The sequence below is a fragment of the Epinephelus fuscoguttatus genome, linkage group LG5 (genome assembly GCF_011397635.1).
Source record: "Epinephelus fuscoguttatus linkage group LG5, E.fuscoguttatus.final_Chr_v1".
In the NCBI taxonomy this organism is placed as follows: Eukaryota; Metazoa; Chordata; class Actinopteri; order Perciformes; family Serranidae; genus Epinephelus; species Epinephelus fuscoguttatus.
In genome coordinates, this window is record NC_064756.1 from 40927319 (window position 1) to 40950087 (window position 22769).

A 22769-nucleotide genomic window follows, 5' to 3' on the forward strand; every position below is an offset into this window, starting at 1 on the left:
TGCAGTTTGAAACATTAATATAAACCCTTTACTGGTACAGTTTAAATACAGCATTGAAAGCATTATGCACACAGATTCCTGTTAAGGTTTTGTAATGGAGTTATGCTACTGTTGAACCTCCCTAGATGTGCAAAAATAGACATATCTTATATCACATAGACTGTGTCTGTGGAATAGGTTGAGGTTTTGATCCTGATTGACCGCAGCCTCCTGCCAGAGGGGTGTGTCCATGGTGGGAGGGGATGGCCACAATCTTTCCTGCCCACCATGGGGTCCTGGAGGTGTAAAGGTCCTGGAGGGACAGCAGATTGCAGCTAATGACCTTCTAAGCAGAGTGAATGATACACTACAGTCTGCACTTGTCTTCAGTTATTCTTTCAATTATTCACCTCAGAACACATAAAACTTATACTGATAAATATCAGCATTTATGTGTAAAACAGTTCATTATTTCTCGCTACATTCCAAAACACTATCAATGTATTTGTTTTCATTTGCTGCTGTATATTGATCTTCCTCAGCCACCGTAATAGCGTCGTTCAAGTGGGCGTATTTTTGTATGGGGCGTGGTTATATGGTCTGCGAGGCTAATCCGGTATTTTTGGCTGAAGCTCGACCCCTCTCAGAAAAAATCTTTAGACGCAAGAGGGGGAGGAGTTAATAGTATTACCATGGCAACTTTGCTGACGTATAATGAAACCCCTCCCATGGTTTCATGGTCACTCCTCCTGTAGATGAAAATAGCTCGGTGCTATCCAGTTAGAAACCATTGTACTACTAGACCGTACTGAAGTACACAGAGACGAATACTATAATAACTTGTTAAAACCTGAGCGGCACAATCAGATTTAGCCAGTAAAGCATATTTTCGAGGAACTAAAGGAAAAAAAAGACGCTTACTAAAGCCGAACGACGACTATATTCTTCACCCGAAACGCTAGGCGGAGGGATTCAACTGACTTGAGCAGACATCAGAAGAGGAAAAGCCACCGTCTGAATCCGCATCTACTGCTCATTCGCTATAAATTTTCATTTTCCAGTTGAGCTTGGCTTTTCTCTCAGGTCTGCGCCCTTATTTAGATGGCCAGCTTCCCAGACTCTGTAAACGAAAATGATATAGGTAAGTGTAAATGTCATTACATTTTTTAACGGTCTGTTAAAACATGAAAAATAAAACCACATCAAACAAAAAAATGTCGGTACAACGTACCAGTTGTCTTGCACGGTCTATCACTACAACACGCCGTCGCGGGCCGTAGTGAGCAGTCTTTACACACACTAACAGCTCAGTAGCAAAGATGCTGTTGAAATTTCTGTTGTGTACAATTGACTTGTAGGGTTACATGGTCCGTGTGGCTATACCGAGTCTCGGGGCTTAGCATTATAGCTAACGTTAGCGTCTGAGTTTAACGGTAGCTCCAGTCTGAGGCGCCAGCGGAATGTCTGTCAAATTATAGGCACCGTTGCAGTAAACCGGGAGTGTATGTCATGGTTTAATGAACCTATAATATATGTACTGCAGTTTATTGTGTTTTCGCCGCACACTTGGGCATTAACGCTTTGTACGTTAATGGTCAAAAAAGGATTTTATTTTCGCTGGGTCGGGTCAGACCCTTCCCCCCCACACAACACTCAGTGATTCATAATCTTGCGTCAGGCAGACGTCGGCTACGTGCGTGCTCACACGGTCAACGCTACATGGCTTTATAACACAACTGTGTAGAATAGCTGTATAGAGTTTGTATGTATGTGAATTATACTAATACTATACCGGGTGATTGTCTTAAAATAACTTTAAGCTCCCAAATAAATAGATAAATAAAACGCCCTAAATGTTAACATAAGAAGCCTACAGTTACACTTTTAGAGCAAATTCTGTTTTTCACTTGTTGTTGGAATGTCCACGTTTCTAACAAGTTTTTGTCTGCTAATACTTCACCGTGTTTAAAAAAAAGTTTTTTGATTTGTTTACATTTGGTAATAAAAATGTCACCCTATTCTTTTGTATAAAGGCAAAAAAATCTTTGATGCTATTTTGTGCTGCTTGTGCGTTCAAGACAGGTGTTGTGACATTGTCTGTATCAGACTGTAGTTGTGCTTCTGGAATGTATAAAATTTACATGGGAAATGTTAACCAAAGGTTGCTTTTCATACCTGACTGCCTTATACATATTGACTTAGGGCAAGTATAGGTCAGTATATTAAGAGGTCAAGTATGGACCAAGAATGCAGATTTGTCGACTATTTTCCTATTTGTTTATTTTGTAGACAGTTTATTCATAAAGCTCACACTCCTTTAAGTAATTGCTTGACTTAATTTCAGTAACAGAGAATTTAACCTAGTTTATCTTGTAAAGTTTTCCACACACTTTGTTGTACAACTGGTTTGGTTAGCACAGGTAGCCAATCAGATGCCTGCATCAGTGACAAGCCCACTCATATGCCTGTGAGCGAAGAGGTTACTTTGGGATGGATTGGAATTCCTGGGGGTTTGCCTGAACAAGCCAAGCGGTCGTAAAGTGTTAATAAGTGATCCGATCGATGGGTGAAGCTGGAGTAACAGTGTTGTTGTTGTTTTCCCAGGTAAGGCAAAGTTCATTGGTGAACTCCTGGTGCCTGTTGCTCCCTTCGACCAGAAGTCTGGGCGCGAGGCTTGGACAGTAGCCTTTGCACCCAATGGTTCCTACTTTGCTTGGTCTCAGGGGCATCGCATTGTCAGGCTCGTTCCCTGGACAAAATGCCTGAAGAACTTGTAAGTATCATTTGAAAATGCAATCTGCTCTAACTACCAGTACTCTAATGTAGCAAATGTGATTATTAGTACATGATTATACAGATTTCGACTTTTTAATAATCTTAAACCCTTCAATAGTACACTGAGTGTGTGGGAATCCTCTGTAGGTTATTATCTTTGTAGGGCTTTGGTATTCTTTTGCAGAGTACTTATTTTATGTGTGATCTAGGTAATATTTAGGACTTAACTTGACTCACTTGGAACTGCTCTTTTTTGGTTTTCCATTGGCAAAAGTTGTGGATACAACTTTTTTTTGGGTGCTGCCTAGGTAGAGGTTCCAAGTGAGCCAAAGCAAAACAAGAAGGTGGAATTAAAATACTGCAGAGGGAATCCTAACTAGCGCGACTCAGTATCATAATATTGTGTTACCAAATACCTCAATATTGATATAGTGATGATATTATAGGGTGGACTGTTGGTGCTTTCACAAAATATTTACAGAGTGAGAATTCTGTCCAAAAACTATTATAAACACATCAATGAGCCACATTGTTGCACTGGCTGACATGTTCCTTCATTACTCTAAACACACACTGTAGTTTATTTTGACTTAATCTGGCATACACTGTCCTCCTGCCACAGATAATCACCAAAGCACTAAATGTGGCTTAATCCGCCACCAAAAATACTCCCAAAAAATACAGTTTTCTCCTGTTTAAGTGACATGTTTGTAGTTTGCTAAAACTACAATGTCCAGTTTTTTTAAGGAATGACCAAGCCCTTCTATAAAATGAAATTATGTATTTGTGAGCCATTTTTGAGGATTTGCATCTTTACTAGGAACAAGTGGGCTTGGACCTGTGAGCAGTAGACAGAGTATGAAGGTCAGGAAGCATTTACAACAACATTTGAAAATTTGTGAATGACACGGTGAATGGATTGATAAGTGACAATGATGATGATGAATGATCACCCTGTGGTGGCCTTACTAAACAACCTGTCTGTTAATGTTGTGAAGAGTAAAGATATCATTATTAACTGCAGGAACACCAAAAGACATCATACTCCTATTTCCATCAACGGGTCAGCAGTCAAAGTGGTTGGCAGTCTTAAATTCCTGTGCACATACATCACAGACACACTCAGAAGGCCCCCTTAACACTAAAGGCCAAAACACACCGGCGGCGTACGACGCGCATCAAAACAGCCGCCCCCATTATTTTCTATTTACAAACCCACACCGGCGGCGGCTCGACGCGCATCAACGGCGCCACGGCACTTTACACTATTGTCCTATTTTTCCAGCGTCGCCACCCTTGAAAAAGCGTTATTTTGTACTTCCCAGCCTAGCGGACTGGAGTGTGCAATAGAAATCCGGTTGACGCCCTGCAGCGCAACGCTTTTTGTGTGTGTTGGGGGCGTCATTGACGCGAGTCAAGTGCCGCCCCCAACACACACAAAAAGCGTAACGCTGCGGGGCGTCAACCGGATTTATATTGTCTTAAATACTGTCTTAAAAAAACTTTAAATTCCAAAATAAATAGATAAATAAAACTGGTGTATTTATGATATCTTTGCTCTTCACAACATTGACAGACAGGTTGTTTAGTAAGGTCACCACAGGTGATCATTCATCATCATCATTGTCACTTATCAATCCATTCACCATGCCAAAACACACCGGTGGCGTACGACGTGCATCAAAACAGCCGCCCCCATTATTTTCTATTTACAAACCCACACCGGCGGCGGCTCGACGCACGTCAACGGCACCGCGGCACTTTACGCTATTGTCCTATTTTTCCAGTGTCACCGCCCTTGAAAAAGCGTTATTTTGTACTTCCCAGCCTAGCGGACTGGAGTGTGCATTAGAAATTCTGTTGACACCCCGCAACGCGACGCTTTTTGTGTGTGTTGGGGGCGGCACTTGACTCGCGTCAATGACGCCGCCGTCATATGATGCCGCCGGTGTGTTTTGGCCTTAAGGGCATTCTTAAGAAGCCACAGTAGAGTCTGTACTTCGGTACGGGAACTCAAGCTGGATGTATCATCAAGAGTGTGCTGGCAGACTGCATCACAGTGTGGCTCAGCAGCCTGACTTCACAGGACTAAAAAAAAAAACTTAAAAAAAGACTATAAAAAGCTAAAATCTTTAGCATGAAACACCACAACTCCACGACATTTACAACGTTTGCTTCAAAAAGAAAGCCCATAACATCTCAAGGACACTAGCCGTCCTGCTCGTGGGCTGTTCTCAAACTCAAGTATGCTTATCTGCAGTTAGGGAAATCACTGGAATTTGGTAGAGCAGCAAATTCCCCTGAGATTAACAGGAACCTGAACTTGGTGTTTTTAGTATTGTGCCACTTGTCCAGGCAGTGGGCAGAATTATTTCTTAAACATGAATTACCTACACTTTAATTAAATCATACTTTTAGGTGTGTATATTTTACATTTTATCCAGATAGGATAAGGTGTGGAAACAATTTGGAGCAGAAAGCATGAGCTGCCGGAGAATGTTACCTCTGCTTGTTTTAGCTGCACTGTTAAAGGAGTAGTGGTAAAGCTGTTGTACGAAACCAAGTTATGATTTAATGTGCTTGCTCAGTGAATAAGTCACATAGCTCTAAACAGCATTGGTGCAAATCTGTGTAATACTAGAAACTTATAGCTGTTTTCTGGCCCTCAGAAGGTTAACCCACCCCGCCTAACAGAGAGAGCAGAATGTACACAAAGAGGTGCTCCTCAGTTCCAAGGACATGTGGCTTTTATTATCAGCTCCCTTTCTGCTTTACAGGCTCTTTTTCCACTCAATAAGGCCTTGTGACTCTCTGAGCCACACTTTGAAATTGTCTGTAGAACAAGTGCTTGTTGTTCCCAAACAACAGGCTGTGGCTGGTTAGCTGCTTTTTTTCCTGCAGTGGCAAAAAAAAAAAAACACGAAACTTTGCAGCTGACTAGTACCTCTGTTAAAATGCCACGTCAAGCCAAATGGTTACGACATTTGTTTCGACAGCAGCCTGGCAGCAGAGGATAGCTGCCCTGAGCCATGCTGCTGTGCTGCTGTCTGGTCACAGTTTCTGTGCTGGAGACAAGACAGAAAGCTGTTTTTCAAAAGTCTTCCTGTGTTTAGTTCTCAGTACTTTTGTAGCTTCTATGTGAATCTCTTGGGTTTAGAGTTTAGTTTCACTCCTGTGTTCCTCTTTGTGTTTTCACATTGCAGCCTTATTTTACTGCTTGCTTTCAGTCATATTGCAGCTGTGTTAAGTTCAGTTTACTAAAGCAAACTTAACCTTTCCTGTCGGTGCTGCTTACCATTGAAAGCTTTCTGTTTCAAAACCAGCAGGACTACTATTATTGTGATGAAGTTATAGGAATGCAACTTGTTTATCACAAAGTTAGCTGAGCTTCATTATTAATTATTTTCTTCAATTAAAACGCATCTAATGAACCAGGTATGGACACATTTTGCACTGTTTGGCCAGTAGGTCTGTTTCAAACAAGCAGGAAGGAACAGTACAAAAAGCCACAGTGAGCTGAAAAGCACTGAAGGCAGCTATGGTTTATGAGTAACACACCTCCAGCACATCATCAAGGTAAACAACTTTACCATGCTGTGTGGTGCTGCAGGGAAAAACACTGGAAGTGTGGCAGCGTGACTAAACTGGGCTGTCTCTTGTTGACCACCTCCTGTATATTTCTCCATTCTCTGTTGCTGTAGTTCAGCGGGCCAAGATGGAGAGGCCACCAATGCCTCAAGCCCCCGCCGTTTGTCGCGTCAGAACAGTGGCGGAGGCCAGGTCATCCCGGCAAGCAGTGAGCCCCGCGAGCACACCATCGACTGCGGTGACATAGTGTGGGGCTTGGCCTTCGGCTCCTCGGTGCCAGAGAAGCAGAGCCGCTGTGTTAACATCGAGTGGCACCGCTTCAAGTTCGGTCAGGACCAGCTGCTACTGGCAACGGGCCTCAACAACGGTCGCATCAAGATCTGGGATGTTTACACTGGTGAGGACACATTTTTGTATATTAAAAGTGGTTTTCTTCAACTTCACTAGTTGGTAATTAGACTAAATTAGATTAAGAAAAAGAAATGTAGCACGCAGAACGACACATGTATCTACTGCTAGCTCACTTAGCCCTCCTTAGCTAGCTAACATTACAGCTCAGCCAAGGAAGACCCCGTTAAGATTTACATCTTTTGCTGTCATAAGCACGCATGCCTTTAGCACCACAAGCAGAGTGCCATCTAGCTCCAATATAATGAAAGAAGGTTATAAAGCTTTCTTTGGAATGTGGGCCAAAATGAAGTATTGGAACAGGAATGGAGTTCTTGCTGTGCATCACAAACATTTTCATTTTGAAGTTGTACAAGCTCTTAAACTTAACTGCACTATGGATAAGGTCTTCTTTAATCCTGTGTTTGATTTGATGGCTTCCTACAGGAAAACTGTTGCTGAATCTGATGGACCATACTGATATAGTGCGAGACTTGACCTTTGCTCCTGATGGCAGTCTCATGCTGGTGTCTGCATCCAGAGATAAGACCCTCCGTGTGTGGGACCTCAAAGATGATGGTATGTAGATGAGCTGTTCCTGATGGAAAGTTTTTACTTGAACTCAACCCTTTTCTTTGGTTTTCACCTCAGAGATGAAGCAGAACTCTGTGACCTTTTTGTTTCTTGAACCCAGAGCATGCTGTTGACAGGGGAAATACTAGCTCTCTTAATTGTAAAACCAGTTTTGAAAAGTGGGCGAAAGATCCAGGGGCTGTTCATGTGAAGAACAGTCCAGCTAAATCTTTGTGTATTAGTAGTCTTTATTTATAGTTGCATGCAGACATGATAAGAGTCTGCAACTGCTGTATTGTATAGTCTGCATGAACCACAAAAGGCAGCCATTTAGTGCGGCTTTAAACCACAAACTAACCAGCAAGCATCCACAGATCATGTGAACCCTGGTCTGTGCTTACTGCATATGGCCTCAGCCATGCATGGAGGATGACCCTTTGCACAGCATTAGTGGTGTGACCTACATTCCTTCCAGAGATTGTTCATGGGTCAGTTAGAATCAGCTGCACATGCTGCTAACACATGGTCTACTGCTTCATCTGAGACAATGTTGTTTGTCTTGTAGGTAACATGGTGAAGGTATTGCGGGGGCATCAGAACTGGGTGTACTGCAGCGCCTTCTCCCCTGACTCCTCCATCCTGTGCTCAGTCGGCGCCGGCAAAGCAGTACGTACACAAGTTCCTTTTTACCTCTTTTGATGGGATTGCTAGCTAATCTTTGCTCAATTGCTTGTGACCAGTTACGCTCAATCAGCTTACAAATGAAAACACTACCTATCTGCCCTGCCCTCCCATTTCCACCTTAGAGCAAACTGCGCTCAGTGTCATGATAAGTTGTGCTATCTGCATGTAGACTCTGTTTGGTTTTGTTTGCAGTGGAAAAAAATCAGGCTTTTGGTGTTCTGAAGTTTGCATGCAAAGCAGACAACTGTTTTCACTATTGTTACATAGCTGAAGTAAACCTATTATCATATTGAGATACCTCCTAAAAGTATTAATGTTGAAGTGGGGGAAACCAAACAAAACATTTAAGTTATTGTAGCAGGAGAATCTTATGTTTTTCATTACCGTCTGAAAATTACTCTTTTGCAGTTTTGAAAACAATTCTGATCTCATCTGTATTATCAAAGGTCAGATGAGGAAAAAAACACTTCCTCCATTTATGACATGTTAAATTGACTTCCTTTATTTTTGCAGCCCTTATGGCAAGCATGTTTCTGGATATTGAATCCATAGACTGGCCACCAATAGTTCACCTTATCTACAATGTTGCAGCTCTAGATCAATCTGAACATGGTTGTAATGGTAGACATGGTGGTAGCTTTATTAGGCTGTGTGTGTCCCTACAGTGTGTGTCTTGCTCTCCCTGTCACAGGTGGTGGCAGAGCTCAGTGTGTGATTGGTTTTGAAGGGAGCGCCGCGCTGACATTTTGAGCAGCCGGTGTAAACCGGGGACGCACAGTGCGCAATGCCCAAAGGCCTGGCCAGGGGCAGCCTGGCACCAGTCTGTACGTAGGTGCTGCTCCGTGTCTGTCTACCTCTGCTGTTGCAGTTCCTCTATTTATTTTAATTTCAGTTTAAGACTGTCATTAAACTGGTTATTTAATACTCCCTCTACCCCCCTCACCTCCCACCTCTCTCCCAAACCCACTCCCTCTTCTCCCACCCCTATCTTTAAGTAGCTCCGTCCACTGTCTGCACACTCTAGCCTCTCTTTTGTTACTAGGATTTCTGTTACTGTCAGTATAAATGTTTCCCTTGTACCATAGAGTGTAGCATTGTAATGCTGCTAATGGCAAGTTACAGCAAGCCACAGCAGTTTAAAAGACACCCTGCCCCCTCCCTTCACTGTCAGTGATGGCTAGCAGCTTCCAGTGCTTTGCAAATGTTACACCAACCCCCTTTTTCAGATTATTGTTGATATAAGAGAAATAAGTATGTGTTGTTGTGCCTTTGCAGAGCACTTGTATCTTACAAATGTCAGCTGTTGCCTTAAAAGTTAAACAAGAACCAATCTGTTATTGAGCAAAACGGTCGACAAATTGGCCAGTTATGTTGTAACTTTTCCATCTTCAGTTCCTCTGTGGCTTCTGTGTTTTCATAACAACCATATGAGTATTTCTGCTGTTGGCAGCAACAGTGGAACAGCAATAAATTATACTGTATTTCATCCACAATTCTACATCAGCACATTTGTGATGGAAAAATAGATTAGAAATTCAACGGAGAAAATGTTTTTATTCTCAATTAGAAAACTAGCTGGTACAAAGAGGAAGAAACTAGCTCAAGAAACTGAACCATTAGTCTGCATGTGACTGGATTGGTCTTAATGTTGATCATTGACTGCATTTGGTCACAAACAGCATTATCAATGTTGAACAATCAAAGATTGACAAGGTGCAGAAGTTCTATATTTATATAGTTTTTCGATGATGAATTAACCTGGAGCGAAAATTTTAAATTCTGACCATGGCTGACTGTTACAAGCAAAATGCTTCCTCACATTATTACTTTTCTATCAGTGTGTATGTGTCTGTACAGAGTGTGTGTGTGTGTGTGTGTGTGTGTGTGTGCGTGTGTGCATATGTGTATTTTGCCAGAGGTATCAACCCTTTGGCCATAAAATATTCTTTTCTCTTGCAGTATCTGTCTCTCTTCGTAGGCTTCTGCCGGAGGTGTGAGCCTATTGTAAACACAGTGAACTAAAACTCTGAAAGGGGAAACCAGTGGAGTAACTTTATGTTACCTTAAGTTACTACTTGTTTTATTTTCTCTTTTTTGTGTAGATCTTTTTTTATTAAAATAATAGAAGTATTTATTTAGTACATTTAATAACATATTAAAAGATGTATACATTTAAATGATGATGTTGTAGTTAAATACTATCATAAAGATGTTAATAATAATTGCCATTGTAGGTGTAGTGTTGCATTTTGACATAGCCTTGCTGCCTGTGTAGCATGTGCTCTTTTGTTTGTTCGGCCTGGTAAAAGGTTACAAAGCATAACAATGACACTGAGCATAACTTGAGTATAACTGTTTTAATTCTGTTTTAATTCCTGTTGCTTAATTTTAGTTCTAAATGCTTTATATGCATATAGTAATGATAAGTGTACAGTAGCACATTTATGCTCTGTCCAAATCATTCCATGGGCTATAACAGTCCTCTGTTCACGTTGCAGGTGTTCCTATGGAACATGGATAAGTACACCTTGATCCGGAAGCTGGAGGGGCACCACAATGATGTGGTGTCCTGTGAGTTTTCACCAGATGGGGCGCTGTTGGCCACCGCCTCTTATGACACCCGGGTCATCGTGTGGGACCACCATAAGGCCACCATCTTGCTGGAATTAGGGTATGAAAAAAACAAACTTTGCTCGCCTTGAATCCTTTATTATTCATAGCCACACAGGTTAGGGTGGAGTACCCTCAATATTTCTATCTGCCAATGATCACAATACAAGTACTGTATTTTGGAACAAAAGAAATCTTGACTAAAGGTCCACTTACTGGCTTTTCCTGGAGCTTTCATACCTCATGGTCTTCCTCAGAGGATTGACTATGCTTTGTTGTCAGGTGGTGTTTCCATCTGCCCAGGGTTTCCACGAGTCCTGAAAACCCTTAAAAGTTTGTGAATTTGAGAAGAAAATTCAGGGCCTTAAAAGTTTTTGAAAATAGGTATGGATCATTAAAAGTGTTTGAATTTATGTGGGACTAGAGATTGTCCGTCTGAGTTGCTCAGCTTACACAATTTATTGTTTTTCTGTGCTGTGTCAGAGAAGGCAAGAGACCACATGGTTTGCCATCACTGTGACACGGCACAATTAGTAAACCTACATACTAGGGATGAGTACTCGAGCCCTCGAATACGTTGTCAGTATTCGTTTAACATATAGTCACATTAGTTTTTTCTTTTTCTTTTGACTATGTAATGTTACGTGCGCAGCTAAACATTCAGCCTTTTCAGTCAGACATCACTTAAGCTAACATCACAGGCAGAACGATGACCAGGCAGAGGACTGATGTTTGGAAGTATTTCATATATAATAAGTTATTGTGAGTTCTCACATATGAAAACTAAAAATGCCCATCTCTAGTTCACACATTCAAGCCTTTTTTGGGAGCTTCTGTAAAGTCCACTAATTCTCAGTTATCACTTATGATCCGTGTTTCAAACTGTGCAGTGTTGGATTCTTGAATTTTAGGGAATTGGGCCTGGAAAGCCCCTGACAAGTCCTTGAATTTTATGTTTAAAAAGGCGCGGAAACCTTGATCTGCTTAAGACCCTTAGATGTAGACTTGTGTTAACTTTAATACTTGAGTACTGTTTGATTTAGTATTTGTTTTGGGCCAGTGGGGGTACTCTGTCTGTGCTGGGCAGCGTAGCAGATACGCTCCCATTCTAGTGAATAGCTTCATTTCCACAGTGCCATGGCGCTCCGCTTCGTCAGAGTTATGCGCCAGGTCTATTTTTCTGCAAGCCACGTAGCTCAGATCGCACCAAACCGGAAACGGAACGCACACCCTGCCCTGCCATGTTGTTTGCCCCCCCTCATTGATGCTTGCAGCTGTGTTGTTGATGTTGCTTTTTTTAAAGTATACAATAAAATGTGTCACTGTGAATTGAAAGCAAATAGCCATATCTGCATTTATTATCAAATTCTTTATCAGTAATACAATGAAAATGATAGGGAATGTGAATGTTTGCGTTGCAAGGCCATTTACAGTGTGCGCCCCTAAATTTTCTGCTTGCGCTCCTAAAATTTTCAGTTAGGGGTCACTGTGCTCCTAGTGAAAAAGGTGAGCATAGAGCCCTGGTGAATGTTGAAACAAAGCACAACAGTAATGATGTCAGTAAAGTGACTCAATAAAGTCAATTGCACAGCAATGTTTATCTATATCTTTGCTAACATCAGCTGCAGGTCATACCAGATCACATTAGGTTGTAATTGCAAAACCTTGAATTGCACAGAATTGAGCAATTGTGTGTCATTGCAACTATTTATTTTCAAGAGAATAAATGTGCTGTTTCATCAGTTGCAAAGTATAAACTTTATATCTGTGAAAGGCAGAACAGCTTCACCATTTTTAAACAGTAAATGTTCTTTTTTAACCCAGAAATTGATGCTGTTATTAATTGAGCTCTTGCTTTTATCTTTTTGTCTAGCCATCTCTTCCCTCCTCCATCACCTATTTTTGCTGGAGGGGCAAATGACCGCTGGGTTCGCTCTGTGAGCTTCTGCCCTGACGGCCGCCACATTGCCAGCATTACGGATGACAGGTACGACACTAAATGACATCAGAGTTAAAGTAATGTTCCATAACTGGTTATGTGTAATTTCTTTACTTACCTTTTTTTCATTAACATCTATCTCAGTGTCTGCTTTTGTGTTTGCACTGTTAGTGTTCGGTCTCTGGGTTGGGTTGTCATTGCTTTCCCCAATTGCTTTGAGAGTAACAACTGATCTTTGTTCTTTAAATGGGGGATCTTGTTCAAGGAAAATGGTTAAGATGTTGACTTAAATATAAACCCTGGGAAAAAAATGATCATAATATATATAAAATATATATTTTTTATACTGTTCTTGGACATTGCGTGTCTCAAGCCGTCAGTTCTAGTAGGTTAGATATATATCAACATAAATGTTTCAGCTGGAGATAAACGTGCATTGTTTGCAACCCTAATGTTTCAAAGTGTACAAATCCTGAACAAGAAGTAATTTCAGTATGAACCTTGACAAACCCACATGTTCAGCTTTGTGCCTGTTGAGTGGATGTTAGCACTGTGAAGCATTTTTCTGATGCTTATTAGTGCACATGGGCTGATAAACAGCAAAGACTGCACAGCGCAGCAGAAAAGCTTCTCTGTTTGCTGCCGTTTGTTTTTCAATCTTGCAGGGAGTCATGAGTCTTAATGGGGCTTGAGAGCACAGAGCTACTGTATGCTGGTCTGTTTGGAATGGTCACATGACTGTCACAAGGTAGCTATTAATCATTCTGACCGCTGGCTGGCCGAGTGCTCATTTGTTGGCAGAAAATATGTTTAGGAGAGAGGCAGGAGGAAGCTCTGCAAAATGGCGGTTATGGAGAAAAAAGAAAACCAATTCGGCCCTCCCACTGAAGGGAAAACACTGCCAGCCAGAATCTTTTAAACAGCAGTGGAATGTGTGTATTGTAGGTACTGTAAAATGAGAAAATACAAGTAACGAACAGATACAACAGATTTTTTTTCTCCACCCATAGAAAGATACATTGTCAGCTGCTTCCCACATTGCAATGAGATTTGTTGTTTGAATCTTTTAATGTTCTAATCTATAATCTGACAATGTCAGTTTTAATCACTAGAAATCTAATGGGTAGATTAGTAATAAAGTTACTGATCACAATCATGCTATCCAAGACATAATCACAGACTGTATAAAATACGGACATAGCCACCATGACATCACCCACTTGAAGCATGTAGTTTGTGTTTTTGGCCGTTACCATCTTACATTTTAGAGCCAGATGTGACCATATTTGGACAAAGGAGTGGAGATTACCCGAATGCTATCTTGCTAACTGTTGGTTAGCACAGTACATTTGCAGCTATTGCTGACTGTGCTAATGCTAATTCAAATGGTGTTATTTAGGGGCACACTACTCTGCTGCTCCTCTTCCTCTGCATCTGGTTCCGCTTTGATTTATTTAATTCTAACAATGTTTATATTTATTATAACAGTATTTTATTTCACATTATTATGACAGTAGCTGCTTTATTCAACTTTTATTATATGGCATGTAGTTCATTAATTGTTTTTGTATCTTAGTCTACAGTGGTTCAGAGGAGATTTCAAAGTATCAGGATATATATTTTGTAGGGCTGTAGTCTCCTGGTTGACTGGTCGATTATTTGGTTGCTATGCTCTTGTCCAACCAATTTCTCATTGTCGAATAATCGCCGTGTTAGTTTCATAAGGAGAAAAGTGCTACATCAATAGCTTTCCAGGATTAATCCATTATTTCCTGCGGCAGGAGGGACATGCTCCCCCTTTGTTTACACAACATTGTACTTGTCCACCCTAACGCTCAGCATCGCGGTGACGCAGACTAGAGGCTGGCATTTTTTCGGGAGTCCCACGGGTCACAGGAATCAGTTTCACTATTCTTCACGTGATTGGGACGGGATGGGAAAAAAAGTCAACGGGAGCGGGCGGGACTGGGAATCATAATTAGGCCTGTCGCGATATGCGAGTCGGTTAATTGCACAGTAGATTAAAAGGGATTAATTGCCATATTCATGCGTGTTTGTTTTCTTCGTCTCTCTCCACCAAAGAGACTGGACGACAAGAGCGTTCACTGCCGTGCATCATCTGGCAGCCAGGTAAGTTGGTTCTTTAGCGTAATGAACGGAAGGAAAGCTCTTGTCATCGAGTGTCTTTGTCTCTGTTGGGGAGGCGGGGCGATGGGCTACACACACAGACACAGTGCGATCTTCATGAGGGGGAGACGAGGCGGAGAAGAAAATAGAGAGTTGAGCGTAAGAGAAAGACATGGACCTTGTTCCTAATCTAAATGCCACGGCCCCTGTGTGGGAGTGTTTTGGATTGGATCCCGGTGTGCCGGGTTTGTTCTAAAACCATCTCAACAAAAAGAGCGAATACGACCAATTTAACTGCACACCTGCTACAGCAGTAACATGCTGCTTTGACACTGATGCTTCACTATTAATAATCTAATGATGCCATATATAATAATATCAGTCAGAGGAACCAAACACTACTTTTACTGCAATACTTTAACTACATTTTTCTCTCTCAGAACTGTTTCTTATGACGTGTTGTCTGAACACATCAGAAATCAGATGTGTTTGTCACAACAGGTGGAGTGAATGTTAAAATAATTAGGCAATAAACATCAAAACACAACATTAGATGTCATATTTGGGTTTATATTCAACTAAGGTAGGTATTGTGTGATCCATGTACTCTATCTGTGTATATATATGTGTATATATATATATATATAAATTTTTTTTTATTTTTTTTTTACTGTAACTGAAACACAACACAGGAGCAGGATGGGACGGGAGTCATTCTTGTGGGATTGGGACGGGATGGGATTTTTTTTTCCTTTTTCATGGGATTGGGACGGGATGGGATTATTTTTTTCCTTTTTCATGGGATTGGGAGGGGAAGGGATTGTTTTTGTGGGAGTGGGATGGGACAGGAATGAAAATCCACTCCCGTGTCACCCTCTAACACGGACCTCCTGTCTGTTTCTGTACCGTTACCTTTGTTAAATGCTGCTGTTGTCCCTGGTTTTATACGAGAAGAGGAAAAGGTTGCTTGTTGCTAGGCTAATTTATACAATGTAAAATGCCAAAGGCTGGCGCTATTAACATTAGCATGTTGTATTGGTGGGGAAAATGTGTCCAGATAAAGACAAGTGTTTGTCTGTCAATGCTGCGAGTTATAGTGAAGCCAATTTGCATACTTGTGTTTGAAATTGTCTCTATTAAGCCATATTTAATGTGTGTTTTGAATTAACTAAACTTTACAGCACTTAACAGAGTTCTCCACCGCCAACTAGCATTTTGGAGGTGTAACTGCAGAGTGACACAGGCTAGGGATGTCACAATACCAAAAATTCAGTAGTCAGTGCCGATACCAGTAAAATTACACGATTCTCGATACCAAAGTCGATACCACAGTAAAGGAAAAAAAATCATAAGATTCCATGTACTTAAAACAAGAAATATTTTATTAAAATATTTGCTTATAAAATAACATTTTTGTCAACAGATTGATATTACTTATATTTTTTCTTTTTCTCTTTATCTATTTTTCATTGTAAAAAACATTGATCAACATCCACAGTAAACTCAATAAACTATTTAAGTATTTGCTAATTAAATCACACTGACAGTGTTTGAGCCAACCACAAGAATGTGTGGAATTTCGTTGGTTTCATGTATTGTTTGTCCTGTCCTGGTGCAAACGGCCGTGTTCCAGTTGTGGAAATCAAACGTCCCAGTACAATAAATCAAACACACCCCAACCGCTGTGTTTCGGAATTAGACGCGCATGCGCAGTCACGTACTGCTGAGAGTGAAATACCTGATCGTTAGCTCACACGCAGCTTGTTCAAGCTGTTCTCTGTGTTGTTGAAATTAAACAAAATAACATGGAACACATCTGCTTATTATACTACTGATTTTAATTGGGATATTTTTTGATGAACTGAATGACATTTAACGGAGTGTTGCACGTCTTGAAGGCTGGGCTCATAGGAGACCACCGGACTCTTTCCCAGGGGAGGGGCTGGGGGAGAGAGGGAGATGTCCGGAGTCCAGACAAAGCTCCGCACGGAGCACGGACTGTTCAGAAGCAATTCGGAATGAGTTAAAAGCAATTAATAAACAGACAAAGTGGTGTTTAAAGCTGCATATATTGCTAGCAGATTTATTTTCTGGCCTACAGTGTGGCCGTGACTGGTTCTGAATGTGGGCTTTAGCAGACAGCCGCTCTCATCTCTTCCTCATCACCCCCTCACTCTGAATGTAGGCATGGACTGTAACGCTATATGGCCAAACTGCCTCCATCAGTTCCGGAAGAGTTATAGCACCAATTCTTACGCTGGTATTGGTTCTTCCGGTTTTTCAAAAAAAGTGAGTATTGCTGGGTATTTTTCATCATGGAATCGAAAGGTATCGTGAGTATCGGTTCTCATGACATCACTAACACAGACACACCACCGCAGAAGTAAATATAACGTGCAGATTTATTTTTCGCCACAACTAATTGATTGGTTGAAGATTATGTATGACTTCAGTCGACCAAGATTTTCTTTGGTTGACTACAGCCCTAATATTGTGTATGGCGATATAGCCTAAAAATATCGCGATATTGGTTTTAAGTCATCTTGCCCAGCCCTACTCCCATATTGTCAATAGCAGCACATTAGTTTCATTCCGCTTTATTTAGCCACATACTACAGTGTGAGACATACACACTGCTTCACTGCTTACCAGAGGGAAACTTTAATGTTTCTGTGGTTGTGGAGAAAAGTTGTTGCATATAAAATAATTTTGCTCTGGCCTCATCTGTAAGTGTCTATTCAACATAATACCTGGTTTCCATGAAATTCACCAAAACAAATGTATCTGTGACACAAAAAGGCAATTTATTATTTTGGCTAGTAAAAAATGTGTTGGCTGATGGATTTTTTTCATCTATTAGTCCCCTGGGCTGGTGAGTCAAAAAGTAAATTTCAGTAATTTCTGACACTGCCAGAACTGTGAAGTTGTGGGAAGGCAAAAAGTGAAGCAGATTTTCACATCATGTCATATGTGTTAATTTGACTTCTGGCCTGTTCCAGTGTGTATTAACCCACCCCTGACAACTTGCCAACTGTACAAACATTAGCTGTAACCTAGCTAGCAGCATATGCACCAGCATTGTCTGTTGGAGTTCACTGTGTGTTTGTCTTCAGCTCAGTCTCTGACCATTAACCCACTCATAACTCAAAAGTCCAGTTGTGTTACTTCCCTCCAGTCTTTCCTTTTATCTTCCTCTCTTATCTGTTTGTTTAAGATTAAGGTCCAGGATCTGATTCTTCGCTGTAACTGAAATGTTGTTTTTTTACCTACCCATGCAGTCGCGTCAAATCAGGCCACCCTGCTCTCTCCTGTGTATTTCCATTGACTTTTTATGTTATTGCACTGCCTCTAAAATGCCTCTGCCTGAACATGCCGTAAGAGTGGCTAAATCAATGGCATGTTGCGTTTTTCCTGTCCAAGATTTTTGCATTTTTGTGTTAGATTTTCAGTCTTGTTTAATGGAAGTCTCACAAGAGACTGAAAAAAGAATGGTCCACTTTAAAGCAGACATATCATCATACACTGACTTTTAATGCCTAGTTTGTGTCAAACTCAAGACACACTGGATCCTACATTTCCCAAAATGCAATCATTCACCTCTTCTTCCACTTATACTGCATACAGTCTGGACAGTTATAGCAGTAACCTTGTGTTTCTTTCTTCCTCTGCGCAGGCTGGTTCGTTTTTGGAGCATAGAGGAAAGGGCTCCTCAGGCCATTGCCTCGCTCTCTAATGGCCTCTGCTGTGCCTTCTCTGCTGAAGGAAGTGTCCTTGCTGCTGGGTAAGGCACTTGCACATGAACAGACACACACCATGTTTAACACACAGGTCATGTTATGTTATCTCAGTCACACCTTATTGACATCTGTCTTATGATAGAGCAGCCTAGGAAACCTGTTCTCCATGTTTTATCCCTGCTTGCAGTCACCATGGGCAGGATGTGTGCATAGCTGTTTTTTCTTTTGGTTTGTAAATTTATGCAGAACTGGCTGTGTGGTTCTAATGCATAAGCGCAGTGTTTGATTTGCCATCGTTCTTTTTTGTTTGTTTGTCTGTTGAAGGACTCGTGATGGCAGTGTGCACTTCTGGGAATGTCCTCGTAGCATTGCCAGCCTGCAGCACTTGTGTAGGATGTCTCTTCGCCGGGTAATGACCACCCAGCAGGTGGAGAACCTGGCCATTCCCACGCCACTCCGCGACTACCTGACCTACAAAGTCATCTGATTCCCCCACCCATCATCCCAGCACAATCTGACCCAATTGCACCTGCTGCAGCAGCATGCTGGAAACCAAGAATTATTTTCTGAAATATAAACAGTTTTTCATAGAACTTTGTTGAACAATCAAAAGCAATGAGGACAGGAGAAAAAAGGTTTCTGTTTAACTAGCGGCCTCGACTGAAACCCCCACCACATCCACCCTCAGCAGGAAATTATGTTGTTTTGTAAATATTTATTTTTGTAAGTAAAGGAGTGCCCTGGGTCTAGCGCACCATTCATACCTGTAAGGTCAAGTTCTTTCTGAGGCCTCCATCACCTTGGTGTGGCACCTGTAAGTGTTCAGCTCCTCTTCCAGCTGGCTGCAGCTCTCCACCAGGTTCAGTAAACCCTTCATCTTTTCTTCCAACTTGAAACGGCTATTGCACTTATTGTCAGAAGCTTTGCAGCTGTGCTTGCCCTTAATGTCAGGTTTTCTGTTTGCACGTGGGTGAGCTAAAGGGAAGAGACATATGGGACACAAGACACATGTTTAAGGATGCAGAGTTTTCAAGGCCATTACTCAGATCTGTGAACCACTGATGTAGTGGATGTATAGTATCTTTACATTACATTAATGTCATGGCATAGAAGAAAAACAGTCAAGCGGTTATTGGTCTCTTTTTTTTCACGTTTTTTGAATATCTCTGAAATAGTACTAACACCGCAATGACACACTCGCCTGACTCTAAAAACACAGATTTCTTCAACAAATCAGCCCTTGACTGATCCAATACAATATGTAACATTGTTTCAATTCATTTCTGCAGTTTGGTGACACAAGAAACAGGCAGAGCAAGAATTCTCAATTATTAGCAGCAGCAGAAGCTAGCTATCAGGCTAGCTGTTTCAATAGCCAATGTGAGACTGATAAATGGTGCAGGCAGATTTATTGGTAGATGGTAGATGTTAGATGTTAGCTCATTGTAAATAGATTGGTATTGGCATATTCATCAGCTGGTAAATAACAAAAATTGAAATAGAGAAAAACCAAAGATCCTTTTTTGAAATGGTGTCACTGTTTGTCCAACAAAGTAGTGAAGTTTATTTTTTTTTTTCAACTGTAAAATGTCCTGCCCATGACACTTGTTGGTAACAATTGTTAGGTAAAACTAATTTAAAGTAACTAATATAATATTATTGGATTTAAAAAACAAAAAAACAATTTAATTATCAATATCGGTATAAACCACAACCACAAGGAGATCTGTTGGTTTAGCAGAGAATTCGGGGTTATGTTTATTAATACTTGTGTAACACGACCTTTAGGACCCATTGTCTTTGTTTTTGCTTTAAAGCTACCCTGTGGAGTTGGGGTTAGATTTAGGGTTGTGACCACTAGTATGGAGCAAAGTTTTATTTAGGGGCGCCCCTTTAAAAAATTGTCAGTCGGAGGCCCATCAGTCAAATGAGATTGCTTCAAGTCGAGTTTTTTTTTTTTTGGTGGCTATTAACTGTGCCTTGCAGGATTTGCTGTGGAGCGAGCACTCTTGACTTTGACACTACTCTTTGGTACAGACAGCTGCAGTCCTGATGGAGCAGCACAGAGAAGGAGAAACTCTGCACTGTAAGGCTCTGAGATAACACTGTCTTCACTCTTCTGCTTGGCAGTGGTGAATTTACAACTCACACAGTCTCTGGCTTTTGTTTGATATCTAGTGCCAGCAAAAATGTTGTAGCACAGTTAAATCTGTTGTTAGTGCCGCTAGCTAGTTTACTATATTACATGAATGTCAGTGTCACACTGAACATCCCTCTGAGCCCTGTTAAAACTTACAAACTTTTTATGGAAAATCGTTGAATATTCTTAAGTCTGACAGACATAAGCCTGAGTTGGGTACAGCCCTAAATGAGTAGGTCACTATTTATTTTGTATTGAATGCTTGAGTGGTCAACAAGGCGACATGTTCCTCCTAATGGTTTCACATTTTAAAACACAGTAATGTATCAACAAAGGCAGGGAGTATAGTTAATAGTAGATGTAAACAATGCAGGCTCTAGAAAGTCTAAAATTGCCTTTGCAGAGCAGGAATGCGTTCAACACAGCCATCAGTCCTACAAACAGTGTTTTTGTGAGAAACGCTGAATGTAAACATAACTTCGTTTACGAGAAAACTCCACAGGGTATCTTTTACATCCTTCCTAAAATGGCCCCTAATATGTGCTACCTAACTGCACTGTCGGGGTTTCAGCAAACTGCAAACCAACATTTGGTCCAACCCTGACACACTGCAGGTGCAGTCCACCCACTGCCCACCTGAATTTACGTGTGTGTGTGTGTGTGTGTGTGTGTGTGTGTGTGTGTGTGTGTGTGTGTGTGTGTGTGTGTGGCACCTGCCCTACCATGGCAGTACAAAGCCTTGAGACCAGTGTTGTCTGATTGTTTCACTCTGAAGCAAAGCACCTCTGCCACTTAACTGCTACCTGTATTTGAACTTGTACAAAACCTTGTATACAGATTTCCATGTGATATGTATGTGTGTGTATATATAAAATTATATCATGTCTATAAACACGTCTATCTTTTTTCGTTCTCCCCTCTTTGTCATTTTTATTCCAGCTCCTCTGTTGAACATATATATTTTTGTATTTTTGTTTTCCTTTTAAATGTGAAAAAGTCTCCAGATAACTGTCTTACTGCTAAAGCCCAGGAAGGAAAGGTTTGTCACATTTCTCTACAGGTCAGATTTAGACTGTGGCCGTAGAAGTGTTACTGCACCCTGTCGCTACTTTTTGCCGTATGAAGAAAGTACAATGAGCAATTCAGGTTACCATGAAGGTCATCAAAAGCTACCAACCAATCAGCCGCCAGCTGTGGCCATCTGGTGACCTTCATGTTCACTCTTGATAAAAAGAATATATGCACTTGATAATCCACAATTGCCCTTTGAGATGCAGCATTCTTAGATTGTGTCTTGATTTCAATTTACCAGTGATAGGACGTGTGAAGAAGGGAAAGTGAGCTTTTAGTATTGTCCTGTTTGGGCTTCTGTAAGAAGGTGGGCGCTGAACAGCTGTCATTGTAATGTCATCCTTCTTGGCAATAAGTTCTCTGACAGTCAGTGCTGATGCCAAAGGTTTTCCTTTTCAGATAGTTTATGACTTCTCGTAAGTTTGTGCTGAGTTACCGAGGCTCTCTCATGAATGGGCTGCAGTGTTCAACACAGAACCTTAACAGGAGCTTTCATTACATGATGTTTGTAAACCTGTAACCAATGTGATTGGAAAAACACAGTCCTGCCTCAGTGACATGCAGTATGAAGCAGTAAATATATCAAATATATATGAATGTAAAAAGTTCATTTTCATGTAATTTTTTTTTGGTTTGTGTGTTTGTAGTTTTAATAAAGGCTTTTTGACAAAACGAAGGTGGTTATTCATTTGAGACAAAGTCTCTAATAGTCTTAAAACAACATGCAGATTTTGGAGGGGGGGTATGGATTTTCCAGTCCAGTCACCAGGGCCCAGTTGTTAAGAAGTAATCTTACTGTATTACTGTTCAGATTTTGGCACCACCTATGGTAATAAGTGGTAATTGCAGTGTGTTTTTTGGCAGACTGCTTATATTGTGATATGTAGTCTTATTTAGAGCACTGGTTCCCCAGATTTGGTAATCTTGAAAAGTCTGTATTTGGATCAAGGAAAAAACTGGCTCAAAAGTAAGATGGATTAGTTGATCCTGGATAACAAAACATGGGATTTCCAAATCTGAATCACTCTGACCCAAATTAACTATTTAGAACAAATGGGCACAGTTGCTCAGAAGTAATGTAATCTGATTTCAGCTCTTGGGTTTGATCAAATTCTTGAAAATTGTTGAAATTAGCTATAGAGACCAAAACTGTTTTTGG

The 22769-nt window shown here is 41.0% G+C and overlaps 1 protein-coding gene across 1 annotated transcript; it reads left to right on the forward strand.

Annotated features, from left to right (window-relative positions):
* The first annotated feature begins 742 nt into the window (after window positions 1-742).
* On the forward strand, window positions 743-21248 carry wsb1 (WD repeat and SOCS box containing 1). The gene is made up of 9 exons (XM_049576637.1): window positions 743-1120; window positions 2584-2752; window positions 6456-6739; window positions 7177-7308; window positions 7868-7968; window positions 10485-10657; window positions 12470-12583; window positions 18336-18443; window positions 18724-21248. Exons 1-9 carry the CDS (start codon window positions 1081-1083, stop codon window positions 18884-18886), a joined length of 1284 nt encoding a protein of 427 aa, XP_049432594.1. The 5' UTR covers window positions 743-1080; the 3' UTR covers window positions 18887-21248.
* Window positions 21249-22769: the final 1521 nt, after the last annotated feature.

Bases quoted from the DNA above. Each gene is read 5' to 3' on its own strand.
- wsb1 (XM_049576637.1), top strand. From the start codon at position 1,081: ATGGCCAGCTTCCCAGACTCTGTAAACGAAAATGATATAG. The intron at 7,969-10,484 runs GTACGTACACAA...TTCACGTTGCAG, and splicing joins CAGTCGGCGCCGGCAAAGCA to GTGTTCCTATGGAACATGGA. The intron at 18,444-18,723 runs GTAAGGCACTTG...TGTCTGTTGAAG, and splicing joins GGAAGTGTCCTTGCTGCTGG to GACTCGTGATGGCAGTGTGC.